Below are 20,655 nucleotides of genomic sequence, written 5' to 3' on the forward strand. Positions count from 1 at the left end.
AATGCGATTCGTTCACGGAAAACCTCTGAAAGACTCCAGAAGGACACTTTTCAGGAAACATTATTCTATGCCTCCCTCTAGTGGTCACAAGTGTCAACTGAACACTCCATGGTCTTTTTTTTCTTAGCTTTACAAAAAAATATATATATATATTATTTCTTTATATTTTTCTATTATATCGCTATTATATACATATTATATATTTATATTTTACAAATTATTTTATTTGAAAAAAAATTGAACTTCAATCAAGCTGTGTACAGTACAGTTAAGTGTTCCCCAAATGTGTCTCTGTCTGCAGGGGACGTCCATGTTGGTATGGTGGACAGAGGAGGCCAGCTGGAAGTGGAGGTCAACCAGGCCAGAGGCTTGATCCCCAAACCGGGCTCCAAGAATATCCCAGGTACGCCGACCGTCCTTTTGTGATGTCTGTGCCAAAATCCATGACAATCATTTGCTTTTTTGCTGTGCTGTGTTTTAGCAACCTACGTGAAGGTGTACGTCCTTGAGAACGGAGTGTGCTTGGCCAAGAAGAAAACCAAAGTCGTGAAGAAGAATCTTGACCCCAGCTACCAGCAGCCTCTGTTGTTTGATGAGAGTCCTCAGGGAAAAGTTCTCCAGGTATCGCACCCATTTGATTTAATTTTGGTGTTTCTATACAGTATATGAATAAGAATAGCTCAATGTAACTCAACGCCACTCCGAGTTGAAGTTGAAACTAAACATGTATTTAAAACAACCAGATAACTTTGCCTTAGTCAAGTCTGATTAGCTTAATGCTAACAAACAATGCAAAACACCATAGACGGGCTAATGAATAGCATCTGCGTCCATGTGTTGTCGTGCTTTAAAAAGGGGAAGCCAACGCAAACCTTTTTTTTTTTTTTTCAAGAATATGTTCTATGCAAGCCCACCAGTTGAAACACGGCATTCTGATAAATATTGCATTTGTGGAATAAGAGTTAATCCACTCGTTTTTAGCCATCTCTGGGGGCGGCCATTTTGTCTTCTGTCGGCTGAAAATGACATCACAACTGCTCACAACGACCAATCACGGCTCCGATTGGGAAAACAGGTCAGCCGTGATTGGTCGCGGTGAGCGGATGTGATGTCATTTTCAGTCGACAGAAAGGACAAAATGGCCGCCCCCCGAGATGGCTAAAAACGAGTGGCTTAACTCTTATTCCACATGGGTTGACTTCCGCTTTAAGCAACAGATGTCAGTACACAAACGTTTGGACGACATAATATCCTCTGCGAATAATACCGCCGCTTACGTCGGAGTTGTGACCATCTCCTTGTACATCTAACAATACTTTCCCATGGTGCAGGTAATTGTGTGGGGCGATTATGGGCGTATGGACCACAAGTGCTTCATGGGAATGGCCCAGATCCTGTTGGAGGATTTGGACCTCTCGGCGACAGTCGGCGGCTGGTACAAGCTGTTCCCTACCTCCTCTCTGGCAGACCCCAGCATCGGACCCCTCACCCGACGCCTCTCGCAGTCGTCCCTGGAGAGCGCCACCAGCCCCTCGTGCACCTAAGGCTGAGTCATGCAAACCCTCGTACTGTACATACCACTCAAGACTGTATCATGAAGCGGCGGAGCCGACGTACATCACACTCCTCTGTACGCGCGCGGTCCGACCGAGCAATTTTCTAAGTAGGGCAAAACTCATAAATCCAACCTTTTACCTGGAAACGTAGCATTTTTCCTCCTCCATGTTCCGACATTCCCGACCATGACACATTTGGTTCACAGAGTGCCATAATACCATCCCAGGGCCATACAGATGACACTTTCTAAACTCTCTATGCCAAACTTAAGAAGGAAAAAAAAAAAAAAAAAAAAAAACATTATTTTTTAAAACCAAAGCAATTGTTATTGTTGTAGTCTTAGACGACGTCGTAGAACAATATAACGTTATGGATATGTAGCAGAGCCAACGACTTTGAAGTTACATTCTGCGGGCCAAAGGCGTAACAGGCGCAGATCTTCACGTGAAGGAAGGTTATGTGAGGTAGCCACACTGCTATTGTACAGGGCAGGGCTGAGTTTATACATAGATATGCATATATACATATAAGAGTTCAACATTTATTTGTGTTCACGTGTGTATCTGCCGCAGTGTGCATGCTTGCTCGCAACCTCTTAACGGAAAACTTTTGAAAGTGCTCCAAACGTTAACCTTTAACGTTGGACCCAGGAAAGTGGAGTGACAGAGAGAACCAAAGTGTTTCCCCACCTTTATTGAGACAATTCTCACGGCACAGCACCAAACAAAAATAGGAAATCGGGCCCCGTATAGAAAGCTGTTTAAGAGGGGGAAAATCAACCCAAACATTTTTTTTTTTTTTTCAAGAAAATGTTCCCAGCAGGCACACTAGTTGAAACACGGCATTCTGATTAATATTGCGTTTGTGTAATAGGAGGTTAATCAGCAAAATCCACCTGTTTTTAGCCATCTCTAGGGGCGGCCATTTTGTCATTCCTGTCGACTGAAAATGACATCACAACTGGCCAGGGCTCAGGGAACGACCAATCACAGCTCGCCTGTTTTCTAAAGCTGAGCCGTGATTGGTTGTTGCCTGACCCCGGTAGGGTAGTTGTGATGTCATTTTCAGTCGACAGAAGTGACAAAATGGCCTCCCTCAGAGATGGCTAAAAACGAGTGGATTAAATCTTATTCCACGAACGCAAGATTTATTAGAATGCCGTGTTTCAGATAGTGGGCTTGCATAGAACATATTCTTGAAAAAAATAGATTTGGATTGATTTCCACTTTAAGAATTTATTGTGACTTGGACACACTAGTGCAGGACATTTGTTAAGTACAGTTCAGTTGTATTTAACTTTGCAAGTAAAAATTTCCACGTATCTTACTTTCAACATTATTTTTCCCAACACTAGTGCCACTTTTCACCTGCAATTAAATCCTACTAGTAAACTACTTTCTGCACTAGTAACCTTTTCCTCCCCCATTAATAACATGGACGTACTAGTAAGCCAAACTTGTACTTCTCGTATTCAGAACTGTCATAAAGTTACTAGCAAGGCACATTCGTTCTGCTAGTAGGAAACTAATAGGACACCCACATGTTAGTAGAAGCAGTGATTGACAACTTGATGACGTTAGAAAATTCTTCTTGTGAACATTGCACCTCAGCAGTCGAACTAGTAGCGCGCAGATGTCGACTAGTGCACAGTTTTGGCTAACTTGTAACATAGTTGTCAAACTACTAGCATGCTAGATAAGTTTGAAGAAATGTCATAGTAGTGGAAAAAAAACATCACGATTAAGAGACAAAGTTAAATACAACTGAACTGTAGTTACACATTATTGGTGGTAAATGATTCATTTTTGGCCAATGAAGTCAATTTGGATGGTGGAATAACTGACTTTGATGATGATGATGATGATGATGATACTAATAATGGAAAATTCTAACTTCATTTTCCTACCACACGAGCATGGTGGGCAATACGAAGAGCTTTAGTTAAGGGTTTTTGGGCTTCCATTTTTCTGTGTGCCAGCATTTAGAGTTTTGTGAGGCTTTTTTGGAAATACGGTTAAAAGGAAACATGAAGGTGAGAGCAGCAACGTTCTAGTTGACACTAGTGTTGCACTACGGTTATTTTAAAGACAGCACTTTATTGCGAAATAATCCCCCCCCCATCCAATTAATGCAGTTTCTCATGTAATGTCGTGATTCTTTTGCATTTGAATGCCAGCATGGAAATGTAACAGCACGTTTGTTTTATTTATTTTTATTTAATTTTTTTTTTTCCATTTCTACAAGTACAACAGGTCAGTTTTACTCGTAGCACTTTGTGTCATTGATCCGACACTTGCATCTCAGTTACGGAAAATGAATTCAGCGTAACAAGTTGTAGCAGAAAGTTCAATGTAGTTCTTAAATAAGCTCAAGCAAGTAATTGGCATTTACTGTTCTTTATTAACTCTATGTATCTGATGGAAGATTTTTATTCTATTTACGAGTGTTGGGACCAGCACTAAACTTTACACAAACAAATGTCCGGCTATTTGAAAGCGACGTGACTTTGCATGTTTTTACCAAGGTATACATTCCGTTTATCAGCACCAAATGGAGCTCACATTTGTATTTTTGTCCTCACAGCACTTGCAAAACCAACAAAATTTCACAGTTCCACTTTGGATTTGAATAATGTGCGTGTTCCAATTTTCTTGACATGATCTATGGTATTGTAGGGTATTCTATACAGTATATACGTATATATAGCAGAATCTTTGTGTCTTTTTGTGGACAGCTGGCATGATGATGTAAAATGAGTACAAATACTGTATTTGCACACAATCTCTTCGGTGCACTTTTTGGGTGATTTGTTAAAAAAAAAAAAAAAAAAAAAAAAAAAAATCTTTGACGATCAAATCTTGTTCAAGAACCCCTAAAGTGAAAACCACCTTGTATAACATCCACATTCACTACTGAATGTTTACTCCTTGGCAAAAAAAAAAAAAAAAAAGAAAAAAATTGCTCTGTGTTTTGGAGCTTGTATGGAAGTGTTTGTTAACCTTTTGCTGTACAGTGTGGCCATTCTGAAAGCAAAAATGAAAGTTATCCTAGAAGAAATGTTCTTTATTTATGAGAATCCAAATCCATAGGATCCCGCAACCAAAAGCAAAGCGAAATATTGCCTTTCTTTAACGCGAGCTGTGAGTGCGCATTGTACAATGAGATTGTAAGAATGAGGACTTTAAAATGTGTAAATAACTGTCATATAATATATATTGCAGTTTAAATCATGCGAGTTTTGGCATATGAACACTATATTTAAAGTCCCTGTAAAGTGATTTGCCACAAAGAGTGTGTTTAACAAGCCTGCCCCCAAAAAATCGGCAAGTATATAAAAGGAGATTTCAAAATCGTGACAAAATCAAAAGCCCAACTTTTCCACGTTCCCCCCCCCCCCCTCGCTCTCTCGCCTTTCTTCCCGTGACATGACAACGAGGCACTCTAAGGCAAAGCCCCTAAATTCACTTTACAGGGTCTTTGATGTTCACACTAATGTATCATCTGTTTCTTTTCTTGAAAAGTGTCTTTTAAAGAATGAACCAATGGTGATTTCCGAAGATGAAAGTCGATTTTGAAGCCTCCAAAGCAGCAGGGTTGACGGTGACAGTTGGGTCAGGTTCTGGTGACATTTTGAATGTGAAGGTACTGAAACGGGTCTATCGTCGAGATGCTGGGAGAATTTCTTTTTTTTGGGGGGGGGGGGGGGGGGGAGTGGGTACGTCAAGCTTTCCACGACCGATTGATCCGATGCAGACGATGAGATTTGTCGACCAGATTTGACTTATTTGTGCGCAAAAAAAAAACAAAAAAAAAAAGTACTGTATCGTCAATCAACGTGTTGAAAATGTGTTTTATTTTTCTAATTCGAGAGGAATTCTAGAGAGGAGGCAGTGCGGGGGCGAAGCTGCCTTGTGATGATGAGGGCTCGTTCAGTTTACAATGGCCTTATTGTTTGTAATAATGATGATTATTGTATTATGGAGATCAATGCTTCACTATTGTATTACACGTTTGAACGTTTGGACAAATGTGTTTAGCTAGAAATATTGTTACTGGAGTTCCGCATACAGTATATAAAGGATATGCGTGTATAGTTTTTTGAATGTATTTCTTAACCCTTACAATATTATTATTTTTTTCTGTCATTGACTTTGTAGTACTGTCTCTCTCTTTACAAGGGACAACTTGTACTCTGCTGTATTCTTTGTGTAGTCCCTTGAAAGAAAACAGCTTGGTGGTTGAAAGAAGCATGCAAAATGATTTTTTGATTTATTTATTGTAATTGCAATGAAAGCATTTCCGCCCTCTTTCTTGCTCCAGCAAATTTCTCAACCACAACAATGGGATTGGTTTGACTTTTTCTATGTGATTTTCTTTAAGGCATGGTGACACTGACTTTTTCTTGACGGTGTAGAATGATTGTTCATTTTTAAGATAGGATGCAGTTGAAGTCACTGGGCAGTGAGAGATTTTGAAGAGATGAAAGAAATAAGTGCTGTATGGAGTTGCTAAATGGGGCAGAAATGTTGAATAGTTTTCTGAAAACTTTCTATCGGACGTTTAGCTCAGGAGTTTTGGAAATGCATTCAGTTACTGTATTTAGTTTCATGTCATTTTGTTTATTTTTAGGTACCGGTAATTTATGTTCAAATGTGAATTAAGATTGAGATTCATTTTGATTTAACCTGGAGGTCATTTACACATCCGCAGCATGGATGCAGAATGCAAATTTTCAATATGCAGCATGCGCGCAAATCACCATTTTATACAATGGAATTACTTTTATTCATGAACGATCGTTTAACCAGAAGACCCCAAAACCCAAATTATACTCAACGCCAAGATGATTTAAAATTTTTTTTTTTTTTTTTTTTAAATCTACATTTTTCATCTACAAATTTACAGTTGGTATCAATTCCCGCTAATTCCCATGGAAAGTTGCACATGATGCAAGCCTAACCTTAAAGTAGCACTGGCTCTGCCAATTTTCTTTAGGCAATAAACATCGACTGTATGTAGTTGCTGGCGAAAATACACATTTGTAGGCTTGGCGGACAAAAAACAGAACTGCTAATTTGCAGCACCTGAGACAGCAGCAGAGCAGGTAATGCATTCAGAATAACTATAAAGTAGTAGCGCCCCCATGAGCAGCCTTTTTAAACAACCCCCCCTTTTTATTGTAGCAAAGTGACACCAACATCCTCTTATAATATTCTGATCATGTTGATTAATACATCAATTTGTCCCTGTCTATAAAATCCATGTGAGCATATATTTGGTAGCCTTGATATTCAGTTCGAGATCCATGCATAAACGTTATACAGGAGTGGAAAAATGGTTCAGACACAGTCGTAGTTCAAGCCGTTTTTTAATGAATCGATATCTTTGATATCAAGCTTGAAGACGACGCACTAGTAAGCGCTTTGTCCTCACTAGTAGGACAACTTTGGCATGCTAGCAGCACAGTTCAGTTGACAACTACATGCTACCAATACTACTAGGGACTTAACGAATGTGCCCTAGTCATTTTACGAGCGCGCTGAATTGTCTTACTAGTGACAGCATACTAGTGCATGCACCTGCTGGGTGTCGATGCATGATTGTTATTTTTAAGGCTGTGGAATAAATGCTCAAATGGCTTTCCATGACGTCCATGTCGTAAAGCCACAGCAGACTATACTTCATGCCACCGTAGCCCCCCTTTGACCCCGCCCCCACCCGCCTTACCTGCAACCATTAATATCCAAGCCAGCGAAGCACAAATGTCCCTGAATGCAGCACGGCAAGGACAAAACAACGTGAGACGGTACTCACAGGAAATGCAACGATGCTCACAAACGTACACGCACATACACAGAGCAGATGAATACCTCGGCGTCACTGCAGAAACATTGAACATCCGCATTGCTGGTGTTGGTCGTCCTCTGTAGCTGGCCTTTTAGCTTTCCACTGAGGTGTTAGCAAAAGGGCAACGTGTAGCAGAGCGACGTTGTGACGGGGGGGGGGGGATGCATTTTATGGCAGGTGTAGGGAAAGGAGGAGCTGTAATTTTCTACCTGTGCTTTGTAAATGTTTTCTATGTGCAGTATTTGATAATGTAAAACTGGTATTTTTGTGGTTTGTAAGCTGCAAAATTGATTACTTAAGGTGCACGTAGTTTTTTAAGAAAATGCAATCAAATTGAGGGGTACAAAAAAAAAACAACAACAACAATTCTAACATTTTGGGTTCAGAAGCCTGTATTTGCATGTCCTTTGACCAAGCAGTCAATAAAGTTCATTTGAATCACTAATTCTGGTTGGGTGTGGCCTGTATTTGATACCTGGGCTTTCAGTGGGTTCCACAAGATGGCAGCAAAACACTAGCTTTCTCCTAAACAGTAAATAAAACGACTTCAAAAGTCCCTTGGTACCAAGATGCCACAAGATGGCGCCAAAGGTACTTTTCTATTATACGAGGCTTTGGCCTGAGCACAAAACAGCAACTAGATGGCAAAATATGTCATACTGGTGACACAATTTCTAAGAAGAAACTTTCCCCAGAATAGAATTCTCAAACTCCCAAACTAAAAAGAAAGCATTTAATCAAAGCGATATTTATTCACTCCATTTCTAGAGTATCTTACAGACATTCTCATAATGTGTAAATATGACACCAGACAGGCAAAGTATACAGTATTAAAAAAACAACAACAATCCTAATAGAAAGTAGGTGAAATAAATCTTGTTTCAGAACCATAACAGACAGTATTGAACATGATCTTGATTGACGAGTATGGCAAAAGATACATTCCTCTATTTGCTTTCACTTCACAGTCAATGTAAACATAAAACAAAACATGAACAGAAATTTTATTTGAGACAAAAAAAAAAGTTGAGACAATTTACAATCATGACTTCATGCTTCATAGTTAGAATACATCCACAATTGAATCAGACATTCAGGTGCGATTTGCTCACCAAAAAAAAAAAACATTGATTCCTATTTCTCAAGGTGTTTTGAATTTTGGTCCTATTGGAAAACGGCAAACAAAAATATGCTTGTTAAGTTGTGTGTCGGAAACAGCCAATCACAACAATTGAATCGTTGGATAAAATGTGAAAAAAAAAAAACCACACAAAAAAACTCGAAACAACACCTTGAGTACAAAATCTTTGTCATTAGTGAGACGTCCTCAAGACACACTACATTCAAGCCATTAAAACAACATAATCATTGTATAAACATTCCCTTCATGCAGTTCGGTGAAAGTGTCTGATCGCATGTAAGCTCATGAACTCGTCATAAACCCCGCCCCCATGACATCACACTTTATTTACAAACATGGTCACATGATGTCACCACATGCAAGCGATAGGTTTCAATGTCTTGCTCTTGCCGAGAAAGTTGCACAGTGGACATGGAGGAGGTGCAATACAAGCCAAAAAGTAACGCTTATCTCTCTTTCACACACACACACACAAAATGCTCACGCGACAAAAACTCTCACGACACACACTCATCAGACACAGCAAAACATCTTCCGCATGCAATAAAAAAACGCACTCACTCAAAAACTCCCTTGCACAGCAACCACACACAAATGACAAACCAAAAACCTCTCCTGATAAAACTCTCACACATACCAAAACTCTCTCACCCTCACAAAAAAAACCTCACCTCATAAACAAAAAACACACTCACCAAAATCCCTCTCACTTACAAAAAAGTACCACAAAAGAAAAAGAATTCTAGTCATAAATACCAAATATTTCACTCACCAAAACACCAACCTCATACATACCCGGAAAACTCTCACATCACCAAAAACACTCTCACACAAACAAAAATCTCGTACACACCAAAACCTCTGACGTCCAACAAAAACTCCTCTCACGAACCAAGAAACCTTTATCTCACTCACATTAAAAACCTCTCAGCTTCACCCAAAATCTCTTTCACACACACCAAACACATCTCACACATGGAAGCACTCTCAGCGAACATTGATTGGCTCTGCAATGCAATTTTCTTTGTTCAGTGTGAGGTTTTTTTTTTTTTGGTGGTGATCTGAGAGTTTTTTGGGGTGAGTGTGAGAGTTTTTGTTTTTTTTCTTTTTTTGCCAAAGGTGAATGTTATCGTTGGCCTACACAGCACCCCATAGTTATGCCCCTTCGTTTATTCCTATGAGAGCAAACTCTCCCACATTAATTTGACAGCAATTGGGCTACGTAGATACTGTATAACAGCGCCTGTTGAAATCCCCATAAAGCTAATCTTTATCTTTGGTGTGCCAAAATCCAGTTCAGGTCTCTCGCGTGCTGCAGACGAAATATTGATTGTAGATGAAGTGCTGTGCACATTAAAATAAGGGATGCTTAGCTGCCTGACTTTGTGCATGTAGGAACGCATCAACATCATGGAATATCGATTGATATTTTTTCCTCCCATATCCAAAGAGACGACGAATATATAAATGTCCCTCGGTGCTACATACAGCTTGAACATAAAATGAAAATCGACTGGTTCCAATTGGACTTTTGGAGTTTTAACCCATTCTATGCCCTAATTCATTCATTCATTACCTAATTCAAATTTATTAGCTATTTGTGCTTTCAAGTGCCCCGACAAAGTCTTTGGCTGCTATTTTAAACTACAATGCTGCAGGCTTACCGCTATAGAAATGCTGGGCTAACAATTACCTGCAATTATTAATATTATTCTGATTGTATAACTTGCAGCTTGAATGTAAAAAAAAAAGAAAAGCAAAAATACGGTTCCCGGCGATGACACACACAAACATTTGCGTGTTCTCCAAGTGCAAATAAGAACAAAATGTTGTTGTGGATGGACATCGTATGGATTTTCATGAACCGAGCAATTCAATTGTTGGCCTGTTTGAAGCTCTGACAACACTTTCATAAACACACAAATTGTTGTTGAAAATAAAATGAGGGTCTGTGTCAGTGCACATGAAAAAAAAAAAAAAAAAATAGAATGAAACAAAGTGTTCCCAATTGGATATAAAAATGTGCGCATTTGACCCTGTTGCTGCATTGACAAAACATTCCGAAGGCAAGTGTGGACATTTGTGAAGCTTGGCCGAGATGTACGAGGCAGGAAGTGGTTTGGGGGGCAGGGGCTGAGGAGAGAGGGAGAGGTAGTTGTACTTTTCTTATTCTCGTCTCCTCCTCTTTCCTTCTTGAAAACTGGAAAAGCTCGCGCAGGGAGTCCCGTCCACACGGCTCCCGTTTACGACTTGAGGAGTTCAGGGCGGATGCAATTTATTTCCAGACATGTGCTGTCATGTGCGCTGAACTCGGGGCCGCGGCGCTTGCCGTAGGTTGACTGTTGGCGGTGAAAGGATTCATGCCGGACATGTGCTGAGTCATCTGGAAGACAGAGAATATTTCAACCAAATAAAGCACACTTAGCCCGATTGAATCAAACGTATTTATAATTTTAAACATATCGTAATTGCATTTGAACACACGCAAAAACAAAATTGCAAGCACGTATACACGGATGTATGCGCCTTCACGAGGTGGTGTTATCTGGGATGTCAGTTTGTGCGTGAGTGTGAGCTGTGGCCAACAGCAGCATCTGGACTTTTTAACATTCATTTGACATACTGTACACCGAGGTGAGGACCAAAATGTCCACTCTTACCACTAAGGTATGTTTTACCTACTCTCAATTACTACTAGTAATAGTTAGACACTAGTATAGTACTGGTGAGAGCTAAAATGTCCTCTAGTAGCACCAGTATGCTGTTTCTGACTACTAGTAACGGTTAAAATCTCTACTACTACTACTACTTCTCAATCTTTTATTTACGCTAGTGCTACTAGTAATGTTTGTTTTTTATACCTTACTAGGTATTACTAGCTAGGGAATTTTTGGCTCTTATTAGTACTACCAGCAGGTGTCCTGATGTGCGCTGACTTGTCTTACTAGTGAGGACAAAGACGTACCTGTCCAACGTTCCAATGCAGCTGCTGAGCTCCAAGCGCTTGCTGCTGAGCTAGCGCCTGCGAATGTCGCATCATCCCAGCGCCCTGCTGCTGGATCACTATCCCGCTTTGCTGCTGTGCCATCACGCCGTTCATCATGTTATGGCTCGGCCCGGCGCCGTGGCGAGCCAGTCCGCTTTGGGCTACCATCAAGCCGTTGTGCTGCTGCCCCATCGTGGCAACCTGCGACATGGCCGCGGCGCCCCCCATCCCGCCCGCCTGTGCTAGCGAATGGTAAGAGCCGTACGGATGTGTCGGGTACCCCATTTGGTTCATGTACAAGCCTGCGGAATCAAAAATCGACATCAAATCCATCGCTACCCCTGTGTGTACTTCTCACAAAACGTACACGCAGATATGTCGCCGCGAGTAGGCGGAGTATAACGGCTTCGAAACAAAACGGAAAAGAGGAGCTCTAACCGTGAGGAGGCGCCATACTGCTAACGTGCATTGACGGGGTGGAGCCATAAAGGGACAGAATGGAGTCCTTGGACAGTTTCCGGAAGGTGCCGTCCGCCTTTCTGGGTGCCGGGTCCAAGAAGAGGCTGAGGTTTTCGGGCACAGACGTGGTCACTCTGCTCTGAGGCAAGAAGGTGGAGGCAACCTGAAGTGGAGGCGCTTTGTTTTAGTACCAAAAACGAGAGAAGCTTTCCGAATTCAAACGAGGCGCAGTAGTGCGTATTCCATACGGTGTTCTTCGTGAAAGTGGGCGGATCCGAGAGGTGACTGAAGAGATCCAAGGCAGGGCGCACCGGGTTAGAAAGTGCTGGACTCTCATTACTGCCTGGAACACCGTTGGACACTGCAGGACTTGGATCAGGAGCATCTAAGAGATATTACAATTATGCATGTGATAAACTTAAATCATAATATCATAATAAGAATAATAATAATACCTAATCCCAGCAAGTCCGTCACACATTGAGAGTCTATCTTTGGGCTGACGTCTTTTTTCTGTCAAGACAGCAGAAGGACTCGATGAATGCGGCACGGTTGCACGAATCGCGTGGTTCTCCGCAGCTCTGCGACGTACTTACAATTTTCATTTTCTCAAACACGACCGGTTCCTTGGGGATGTTCTCGCAGCTCTTTTCTTTCTACATTCAGAAGGTGTTTTTCAGCTCTGGAGATATTGCAGCACACTCATCGCGGGATGACGCTGACTCACCCTGAGCATTTGGATATCAATGACCTTATCCATGTACTTCTTCTTGTCATACTTGTCCCTGATGAAGCTCTCTGCCGATTGGTCGCTCTCGGGGCGCTGGAAGCATTCGGGCAGGAAGGCTTCGTAGAGGCGTTTGGCCTTGGCGTTTCCCATCTCCTGGACACACTAGAGTAGGCAAAATATGACCACGGTTATTAGTAATGTGCATGCGTGGACGGATTTCTCATTTCAAATCTGAGTGTCAGGATGGAATCAAAATGCTACGCGTGTTGGGCTTTTGGGCGAACTTTCAGGACGAACGGAAAATGCCGTTTAGCTGAAGTTTAGAGGTGGTCCGCAGCGACCATTTCCAATCGCATAAATCACAGAGAAAACGTCATCCAACCTGAACCTGCTCCTGCGTCCACTGGTCCAAGTTGACGGACTTGACTTTGGAGATGTGCACACCGAGATTTCGATGGATACCGGCACATCTTATGCAGATAAAGATTCCCAAATTCCACGAAGACCACCTGGGACCTGCAAAATAGATTGATTTAGCCTCTCCTGAGAAAGCACACCGAACAAAAGGAAGGAAGACAAGCTGAAGAACAACGAGGGAAAGAATCCCATTATTTTGAGTCCAATTACAGACACTCATGCCTGAGACCTCAATTACAAGGCACAATTCAGCAGGGAACTCATCTAATCCCGTGTAAATCAGGCAGTGTCCTGACACAAAGTAGCATCCGATAGGACAGGTAGCCTATATAGCACAGGCAATAAAGGCTGCACACACTGGAGGCCCGCAGGCATTTGAGTCTGTGTGTGTGTGTGTGTGTGTGTGTGTGTATACTTCGGTGTCTCTTGAACTACTGCCCGTATCTCTCCGGTTACAACATTAGGTACAGCGGCATATATCTTGACAGAAAAAGTGTTGGTTACAGCAAGTGGTGGTCAGAATCGTACCGCCTTTGCGTCTATTTGGGCCGAGAAAACCCCCTGCAAAACTATGAATGAAACCAATGAAAGGCAATTTTGGCGTCTCACTTGATGCCGCAGTGTATTCCTTTCAGCACTAGATGGTGGAAAAACCCTTGAATTGGTACTTCCTCAAATGGACCTTCCAATGAAAGGGGAAGTTTAGTCGAGCATTTGTGGAGAGAGACCGTCCTCTCCCTCATGTGTCTGAATAATTGCACCGAATCTCGGTTCAATTTCGTGAATAGGCTGTCTAATCGTCCACCGAAGGCTTTTTTCGGACAAACTGGGGAGACGGAGTGAAGAGAAATGAGAGGTTACCAGACAAGCTTGTCTGGCTGAAGTATTAGCTGACACGCAGGCTAATAATAGAATTACTGTGCAAATCCTGCTTAACTGCAGCAAACACTTGTGAGGGATTATCAAATATGTTGGAAACGCTCTGAATGGAGGAATCCGTTTGTCCTCGAGAGTCTTTAATGCCTCCATTTTTTCCCCCCTCTGGCCGCCTTGTGTTCTCTTTTCTCGGGCACCTTTATCTCTTTGCCACAGTTTGACCTTTCTGGTCTCCAAACCGAATTACTGCAGTTTCACACTATTGCAGCAAACACCGCCTTTGTTTCTATTGGATTTGGCCTAATCGTAATAGAACTGGACAATTTGTCTTGTGATGAGATAGGATAGTAAAACTCATTGTGAGAAATACATTGAAACTGATGCTTTTCTCACACTTTAAGAAAATTGTTTTAATCTTCCTTTTCCTTGTAATTCTTTTGCTCGTGTATTTGAAGCACGATCGGTCAACAAATTCGATTAAAAAACAACATTGCTTTTGGTTAATGACCGATTAGTTTCCTGTTATCCACCGTACTTAAAAAACTTTATGTTAATTGATTCGTTATTATGTTCTACTTAAAGAAGAAATCAACCCAAACATATTTTTTTATGTGTTTATATGTTTCCAATTCCGATTAATCGTGCGTTTGTGGAATATGAGTTAAGTAGCAAAATCCACCCCTTTTTAGCCATCTCATGGAGCGGCCCTTTTATCTTCTGTCGACTGAAAATGACATCACAACTACCCAGGGCTGTGATTGGTCGTTACCTGAGCCCTGGGTAGTTGTGATGTCATTTTCAGTCGACGGAAGTGACAAAATGGCCGCCCCCGGAGATGGCTAAAAACGGGTGGATTAACTCTTATTCCACAATATTTAATAATAATATACAAACCAATAGATACATCAGTCTAGCTAGCTAGATAGAGAGTGAAATACTGTAGATAGATTTGATAAAAAAAAAAAAATAAATAAAAAATAAATTAATATAATATATGCACACTGGTCTGCGGTACAATTAGCCCAATTATATAGTCTAATTATGCTATAGAAACATTTGTACAATCAAGTATGTTATTATTGACACATATGAAAGCCCAAATTAGAGTTGCTAGCTTTCTCCTTCTTATTGATGTTGACAAAAGGACGCATGTCAGGGATAACATATGTCGCATGCACCAAAGGTCAGGCTCATGAAGCTAATTATGCATGTGTGGTCCTGATGTTTGTAAAGGTAGCATAGCAACCAGATAAGCCCCAAGGTGGGGGATGCATGAGATGACTTGGACATGTGCGGAATGAATCACACCTGCACACTGCACCACAGTAGTCTCTTTAGTGGCGATCCGTAAGGCGTTATGTATTGTTTACTCAAACCATGTACACCTCCGGGTACTGTGAACAGAAATAGTCGGCGGAGTAGGAGGCCAAGTCGGAAAAGAAATGAAATGCGGGGCTTTAAATTTGCTTGTGTTACTGGCTTTGCAAGACCAAGACATCTTAAAATATCACTCAACATTGCAGCACTGACAAATACATCTGCTATCAGTTTATGCCAGTGATTCCCAACCAGTCAGGCGTGCCGCTGGACATAATAGTTTAGTTAAAAGTTTAGTCCGACTCGCCGACGGATGGCCGTTTAAATCTTTTTAAAAGGCCAATGACGCACAACGGAATGGTACCCACGCTGCAGGCGGATGACGAATAACGGACGCTCAATTTGTAGTAAAATGCCCAGCTCTCTTAGCTAGCATACTAGCTTAAATAACATGCTAGGACAAACACATGGACCAACAAATACGCACACTAGCGCACTTATCAGGGAGCTAACAATAAGATTTTCACAAGATGGCATCAAAGTAATACTTATTGAACGATTTTTCGAATATAAAATTATCGCCTTGGCTCAATAAAAGTTGGAAAACACTGGTGTATGCATTGACAACGACCCCAAAGAGGCTTTCCAGGGGTGACTGATGAGTCATCATGTAGCAAAAAAAAAAAAATCATCAAGTTTGCTTTAATAGCCATGAAGTAGCAGCGGTGATGATGAGAACTGTGCACAGAGGTGGAATGTGGATCGCAAACTTTCTGACACTCCGAATTCATTTGCAAACCACACAAGGACATTTTAGCCTGACTTGCTGGCTTACACGTGCACAAGAGGGCTGCAGGTGCATATGGCTCATTAGCCGACATCCCACAAGGATAAACGCCACTTTCAGCAGTTAATCCCGCAGAGCTGGAGGTATTGTCGGAGCCTATGCACTACTTACTATCACCACCCAAACACGTGGCTCCAGAACAATGTGTTGACGTGTTGACATTTACTTGAGCAACGTAAGAAAAGTCATGCGTAAATTAACATTTATTGTCGCAGTCAATGCGCATGCCGAATGTCACTAATATAAATGATCCTGCCACGATACAAAACTGTCCAAAAAAAAAAAAAAAAAAATGTCCTCCACTTCCATTTCCCCTCACTGAAAGCCCTTCAGGACCCCTGAAGCTATCCAGTGACCCAGCAGTCTTTGCTAACAAGCAGATGGAACCTGATTGATAATTTACAGACACTCTCACCATATGCATCGCAATCTGAGAAGCGGAAATCAACACAAACATATTTTTTTCAAGAATATCTTCCCAGCAGGCCCACTAGTTGAAACACGGCATTCTGATTAATAGTGTGTTTTTAGCCATCTCAGGGGGCGGCCATTTTGTCACTTCCGTCGACTGAAAATGACATCACAACTACCTTCCAGGGAACGACCAATCACAGCTCGCCTGTTTTCTAAAGCTAAAGCCGTGATTGGTCGTTACCTGAGCCCTGGCTAGTTGTGACGTCATTTTCAGTCGACAACAGTGACAAAATGGCCTCCCCCAGAGATGGCTAAAAACGGGTGGATTAACTCTTATTCCACAAACCCAATATTTATCAGAATTCTTTGTTTCAACTAGTGGGCTTACATAGAACATATTCTTGAAAAAAATATATTTGGGTTGATTGGCTGGGAAACCTTTTATTCACTTTTTGTTGTTAGGAATATGTGACTCTACATTTTAAATGGAGCCAATAAATGATCTCCCTGTTTTGTGGCTTTTCACCTATTGCAGGTGTTTCTGGAACGCATCCCCGTGATTTAAAAGGGGGTTCAGTGTCAACGCTATCACATAAGGGTCCAAACAAAAGAATATGTTGTCCTCTCTCCACGCTGCGTCGCCCTCTCCTTGACTCTGTGACTCAGGGGATGCACAGAGGAAAATCTCTACTGGCATCTGACTCCATAAGAGCCACGAGGGGAGGGGCTGGGATGCATGACGTCAACAGGTGACGTCCCCACGGCAACACAAACAAGCAGTCGTTTGATTTGTGAAGTTGTGTTCCTTGCAGTGTTCACTCTTAAGTTGGGGCATTCTTAAGTCAAGGTACCACTACAGTATGTGTTGAGTGGCTTGGCTCATGACTTAACGCAAGTAATGACTCGCGACTTATTTCTGACTCTACACGTGACCAATGATGACGTAAACCGACGTGTCGGACTGAAACAGGTATCAAGTAGGTGAACGCTTTCACTGTCCAGTACATCGCAGTGATTGCTTCGCAGCGTCCCCGTTGTGCTTTTTGCGGGTTTGCATGCGCTTTGTGTGTCGCCACTTCCTCTTAGAACACCCTGGGGGAGGGAGGTGAGAAATGCACAGTAATCTTTGTCGAGGCAAACAAGATTACAGCAACCCAAGTTGAGAGGCGGATGTTGAGTGGACAAATGCTTTTAGGGCCAGTTTGTGTTGCGTGTTTTGTGTGGTGCGCGTCTTTTAGCGATGGCAGCTCATACACTTAAAAATGCGCCAATCAGCGAGAAGGAAGAATAGCAGCAGTCTATTCACATGATTTATTATGGAGTCATAACATGCCCATTTAACGGTGGGATCAATGCACGCTCGTCTGTGCTTGTACAGCAGGTTTTTGTTCTTTTTTACAGTGCTGTCTCCCAGCAATCTCCTCTGTGATCAAACTAAAACCAGATTTGTCTCCCGAAATCATGCAACTAAAGTTATAATACCAATGCAATTCCACGCAATGCAATGTTGCATCACGTGAGTCTGATTGCGTGACGAATCAATGCTATGCAACCACTCCCGATTACCAGCTTCCCGTAAGACTGCGATGCCACCAAACGTACACTCAAGCTGCAGTGGATATAAAAAGTCTACACACCCCTGTTCAAACACTTGTTTTTTTTACAACTTAAAAAAAAAAATCAAGATATACCATTAACGTGACCTATAACCTGGGCAAGTCAATTGGATTTTCCAAAATCTTTTCGATAAACAGATGAGATGCGGTTGCTAAAGTGTGCACGCCCTCTTATAATCGGGGATGTGGCTGCATTCAAAATTGCCCAATCACATCCAACTCATGAGGAAAAAAGGGAGCTGCCGCCATTTAACGTGCGTCCAATTAATCTCAAATAAAGTTCTGATGTTCTAGTAGGCTTTTCCTGACATCTTTTTCTTCCCAGCAGATGCCTGAAAGTTTTGTGCTAACGCTGACTGCTATTTCGAACTGTTCATAATTCCCTCCACCTTGCCTAAGGCCCCGGTTCCAGCGGAAGAAAAACAGCCCCATAGCATGACGTTGCCACCACCAAGTGTTATCATTCCCCGTGTGATCATGTCTAGCTACATCATATCTTGTCTAGTGTGAGACAAGGTGGAAAGGACTAATGAATAAATCACAACATTAAAGCACTCAAGAGCCTGCTTGCTGATTCCCATTAAATATTTGTGAAGCCGGCAACTCATGTGACTCCAGTCTGCATTTAGCAGGTAAATAACGGCAAAGAAACACACACACACACACACGTGCGCCTGGAACCTGCTTAGTCATTCCACCATTCATAATAATTTCGTCAGGATGCCAGTAGTGACTTTCAATGGAGGATTTATAGCTGGGATGGAAATGCTGCTGAGTAGCGAGGGAGGCGGAATTGTGCTCCCATCGACTCATGTCTCTCAAGGGCTGAGAAATAAATAAATAAACAATCCCACTTTTAGAACTCGAACTAACCCTAACCCTTCGATATTCAGACTCTTGGCCGACTCGCTGTTTGTGTCCAAAACAGAAGCGTCTACCCACGTGGAAAAACAGGTTGAACAAATAGAGGCCATTAAGGGCAATCAATGGACACACTGCACAGTCCAAAACAACATACAAGGAAAGGCAAGTCAAGGCAGAAATATTTTACTTGAGTCAAAATGGCATTTTTACTTTTCTTTACTAGGTACATTTCAGAGTCCGTAGCTTTTTACTTTTATATTTTGCACTCCTACTTAAGTACAGGGGATGAGTACTTTTTCCACCTCTGGAAAAGAAGTGCATGTAAAGAGACATGCATCATAATGTTACATCATAAGCTTCTCAACCAGCTTCTGAACGGGAGTGAATGATTCCCTGATAGTAAAAACGCGTTCAAAACAAAACGACCCCTACTTCAAATTCTTTTACATTTTTTTTCGGGGCTCATGACTTGTTTAACTCTAAATAAAAGATATGCAAACGTTTCCGGGCATGAGGTTGATGCATCCAAGTGCACTCGCCATGAGATACACACACTGCTTGGTATGCAGGTTGTATTCAGCAAGAAGACGACCCACCTTTTGATTCGCAGTCCGCGCAGAATTTATTCTCGTCCAACGCCAGCAAAGAGTTGAGCACCGACTGGTATCTGTCGACGTCTTTCACAGATTTTCCCGTCATCATTGCGCAATAGTTGACCTCACCTCGGTCCACAGCAGCCACGCCGTCCGTGGAGTCTCAGATCACCTCCTTGATTCGATTCCTGGAAGGCAGCGGCGAGTGGCACACTGGCGCTTCTCGATGGGATGAGGAGGAAGATGAGGATGATGATGTTGAGGATGATGGTGCTGGGGATCGCCTTGATGCCAAACAGCATGCGTCTTAGTTAAGGTGCAAGGACTGGATTGCAGTCCCATTTAAATGCAAATTTACAAAAAGCAATTATTGGTGCAAAAAAAAAAAAAAAAGACGACGAAATAAATAACTAAAAATAAAACCACACCAGTGACTTTTCTATACAGTTCTCCTCAAAAAGCTCCACCCTCGCCCCTCACCTACACTCACACTAAATATGTAATTGATCAACACCGCAAGACACGCAATTATTCAAGCGCTGTTCTTCCCCAGAGACATCAAATTTTCACAGACCCCGCCTTGTTGCAGCATCGTACGTCAGCGTCATCGCCATGCTGAATGTGGCAGGAAGTCATTTCTTGTCCCTTCGTCTTGATGACCAACTTAAACATCAAATGGCACCGAGAAAGTCAGTTGTAAATAAACTCTTTCAGGTATAATTTAGTTGATGTCTTCCTTGTAATAGTCAAACAAAAATTCCAGACATAATTCCATATACTTAACTCTGTAACTAAATCCTTTTCAGCCATCTAGAGGAAGACAACAAAGAAGCAGCAATGGATGGTTGCATAACTCAGTGGAAATGGCAATCAAGTCAATTGCTCTGACAATGGGTATATATAAGATAAGTATTTTTTTTTAAAATAAATTGTTGAAACCGCCATCCATACAACAATGTTTTCCTATCTCCTCTTATTTTGGTTTGTGGTT

The 20,655-nt window shown here is 41.8% G+C and overlaps 2 protein-coding genes across 3 annotated transcripts in view; one reads left to right on the forward strand and one right to left on the reverse strand.

Annotated features, from left to right (window-relative positions):
• Positions 1-7,849, forward strand: part of rims3 (regulating synaptic membrane exocytosis 3) — a 31,413-nt gene extending 23,564 nt beyond the window's left edge. Inside the window, exons 5-7 of the mRNA XM_086015120.1 lie at positions 302-403; positions 482-621; positions 1,332-7,849. Of these exons, the coding sequence (XP_085871246.1) occupies positions 302-403; positions 482-621; positions 1,332-1,544 (455 nt within the window). The 3' untranslated portion in view covers positions 1,545-7,849. The remainder of the gene's footprint in view (positions 1-301; positions 404-481; positions 622-1,331) is intronic.
• A 287-nt stretch (positions 7,850-8,136) lies between these two features.
• smap2 (small ArfGAP2) lies at positions 8,137-20,049 on the reverse strand. Of its 2 annotated transcripts, none has more exons than XM_086015438.1 (9): positions 19,794-20,049; positions 13,103-13,236; positions 12,718-12,882; positions 12,587-12,646; positions 12,446-12,503; positions 12,239-12,375; positions 11,970-12,153; positions 11,511-11,833; positions 8,137-10,928 (listed from the first exon to the last, which is right to left on the reverse strand). In XM_086015438.1, exons 3-9 carry the CDS (start codon positions 12,868-12,870, stop codon positions 10,821-10,823), a joined length of 1,023 nt encoding a protein of 340 aa, XP_085871564.1. In that variant the 5' UTR covers positions 12,871-12,882; positions 13,103-13,236; positions 19,794-20,049; the 3' UTR covers positions 8,137-10,820. The 2 variants fall into 2 exon arrangements, with proteins under 2 accessions (XP_085871564.1, XP_085871563.1); XM_086015437.1 differs by having other exon boundaries at positions 19,668-20,049.
• Positions 20,050-20,655: the final 606 nt, after the last annotated feature.

Source organism: Filicampus tigris, chromosome 18 (genome assembly GCF_054856515.1).
Source record: "Filicampus tigris isolate MCC_2025a chromosome 18, RoL_Ftig_1.0, whole genome shotgun sequence".
Lineage (NCBI taxonomy): Eukaryota > Metazoa > Chordata > Actinopteri > Syngnathiformes > Syngnathidae > Filicampus > Filicampus tigris.

Excerpts from the sequence above, each read along its gene's own strand:
- smap2 (XM_086015437.1), bottom strand. The coding sequence starts at position 19,773 with ATGATGACGGGAAAATCTGTGAAAGACGTCGACAGATACCAGTCGGTG. Across the intron at positions 12,504-12,586 it reads TGTTTGAGAAAATGAAAATT|AAAAAAGACGTCAGCCCAAA; the intron begins GTAAGTACGTCG and ends CTGTCTTGACAG. Across the intron at positions 10,929-11,510 it reads TGCATTGGAACGTTGGACAG|ATGACTCAGCACATGTCCGG; the intron begins GTACGTCTTTGT and ends TCTGTCTTCCAG.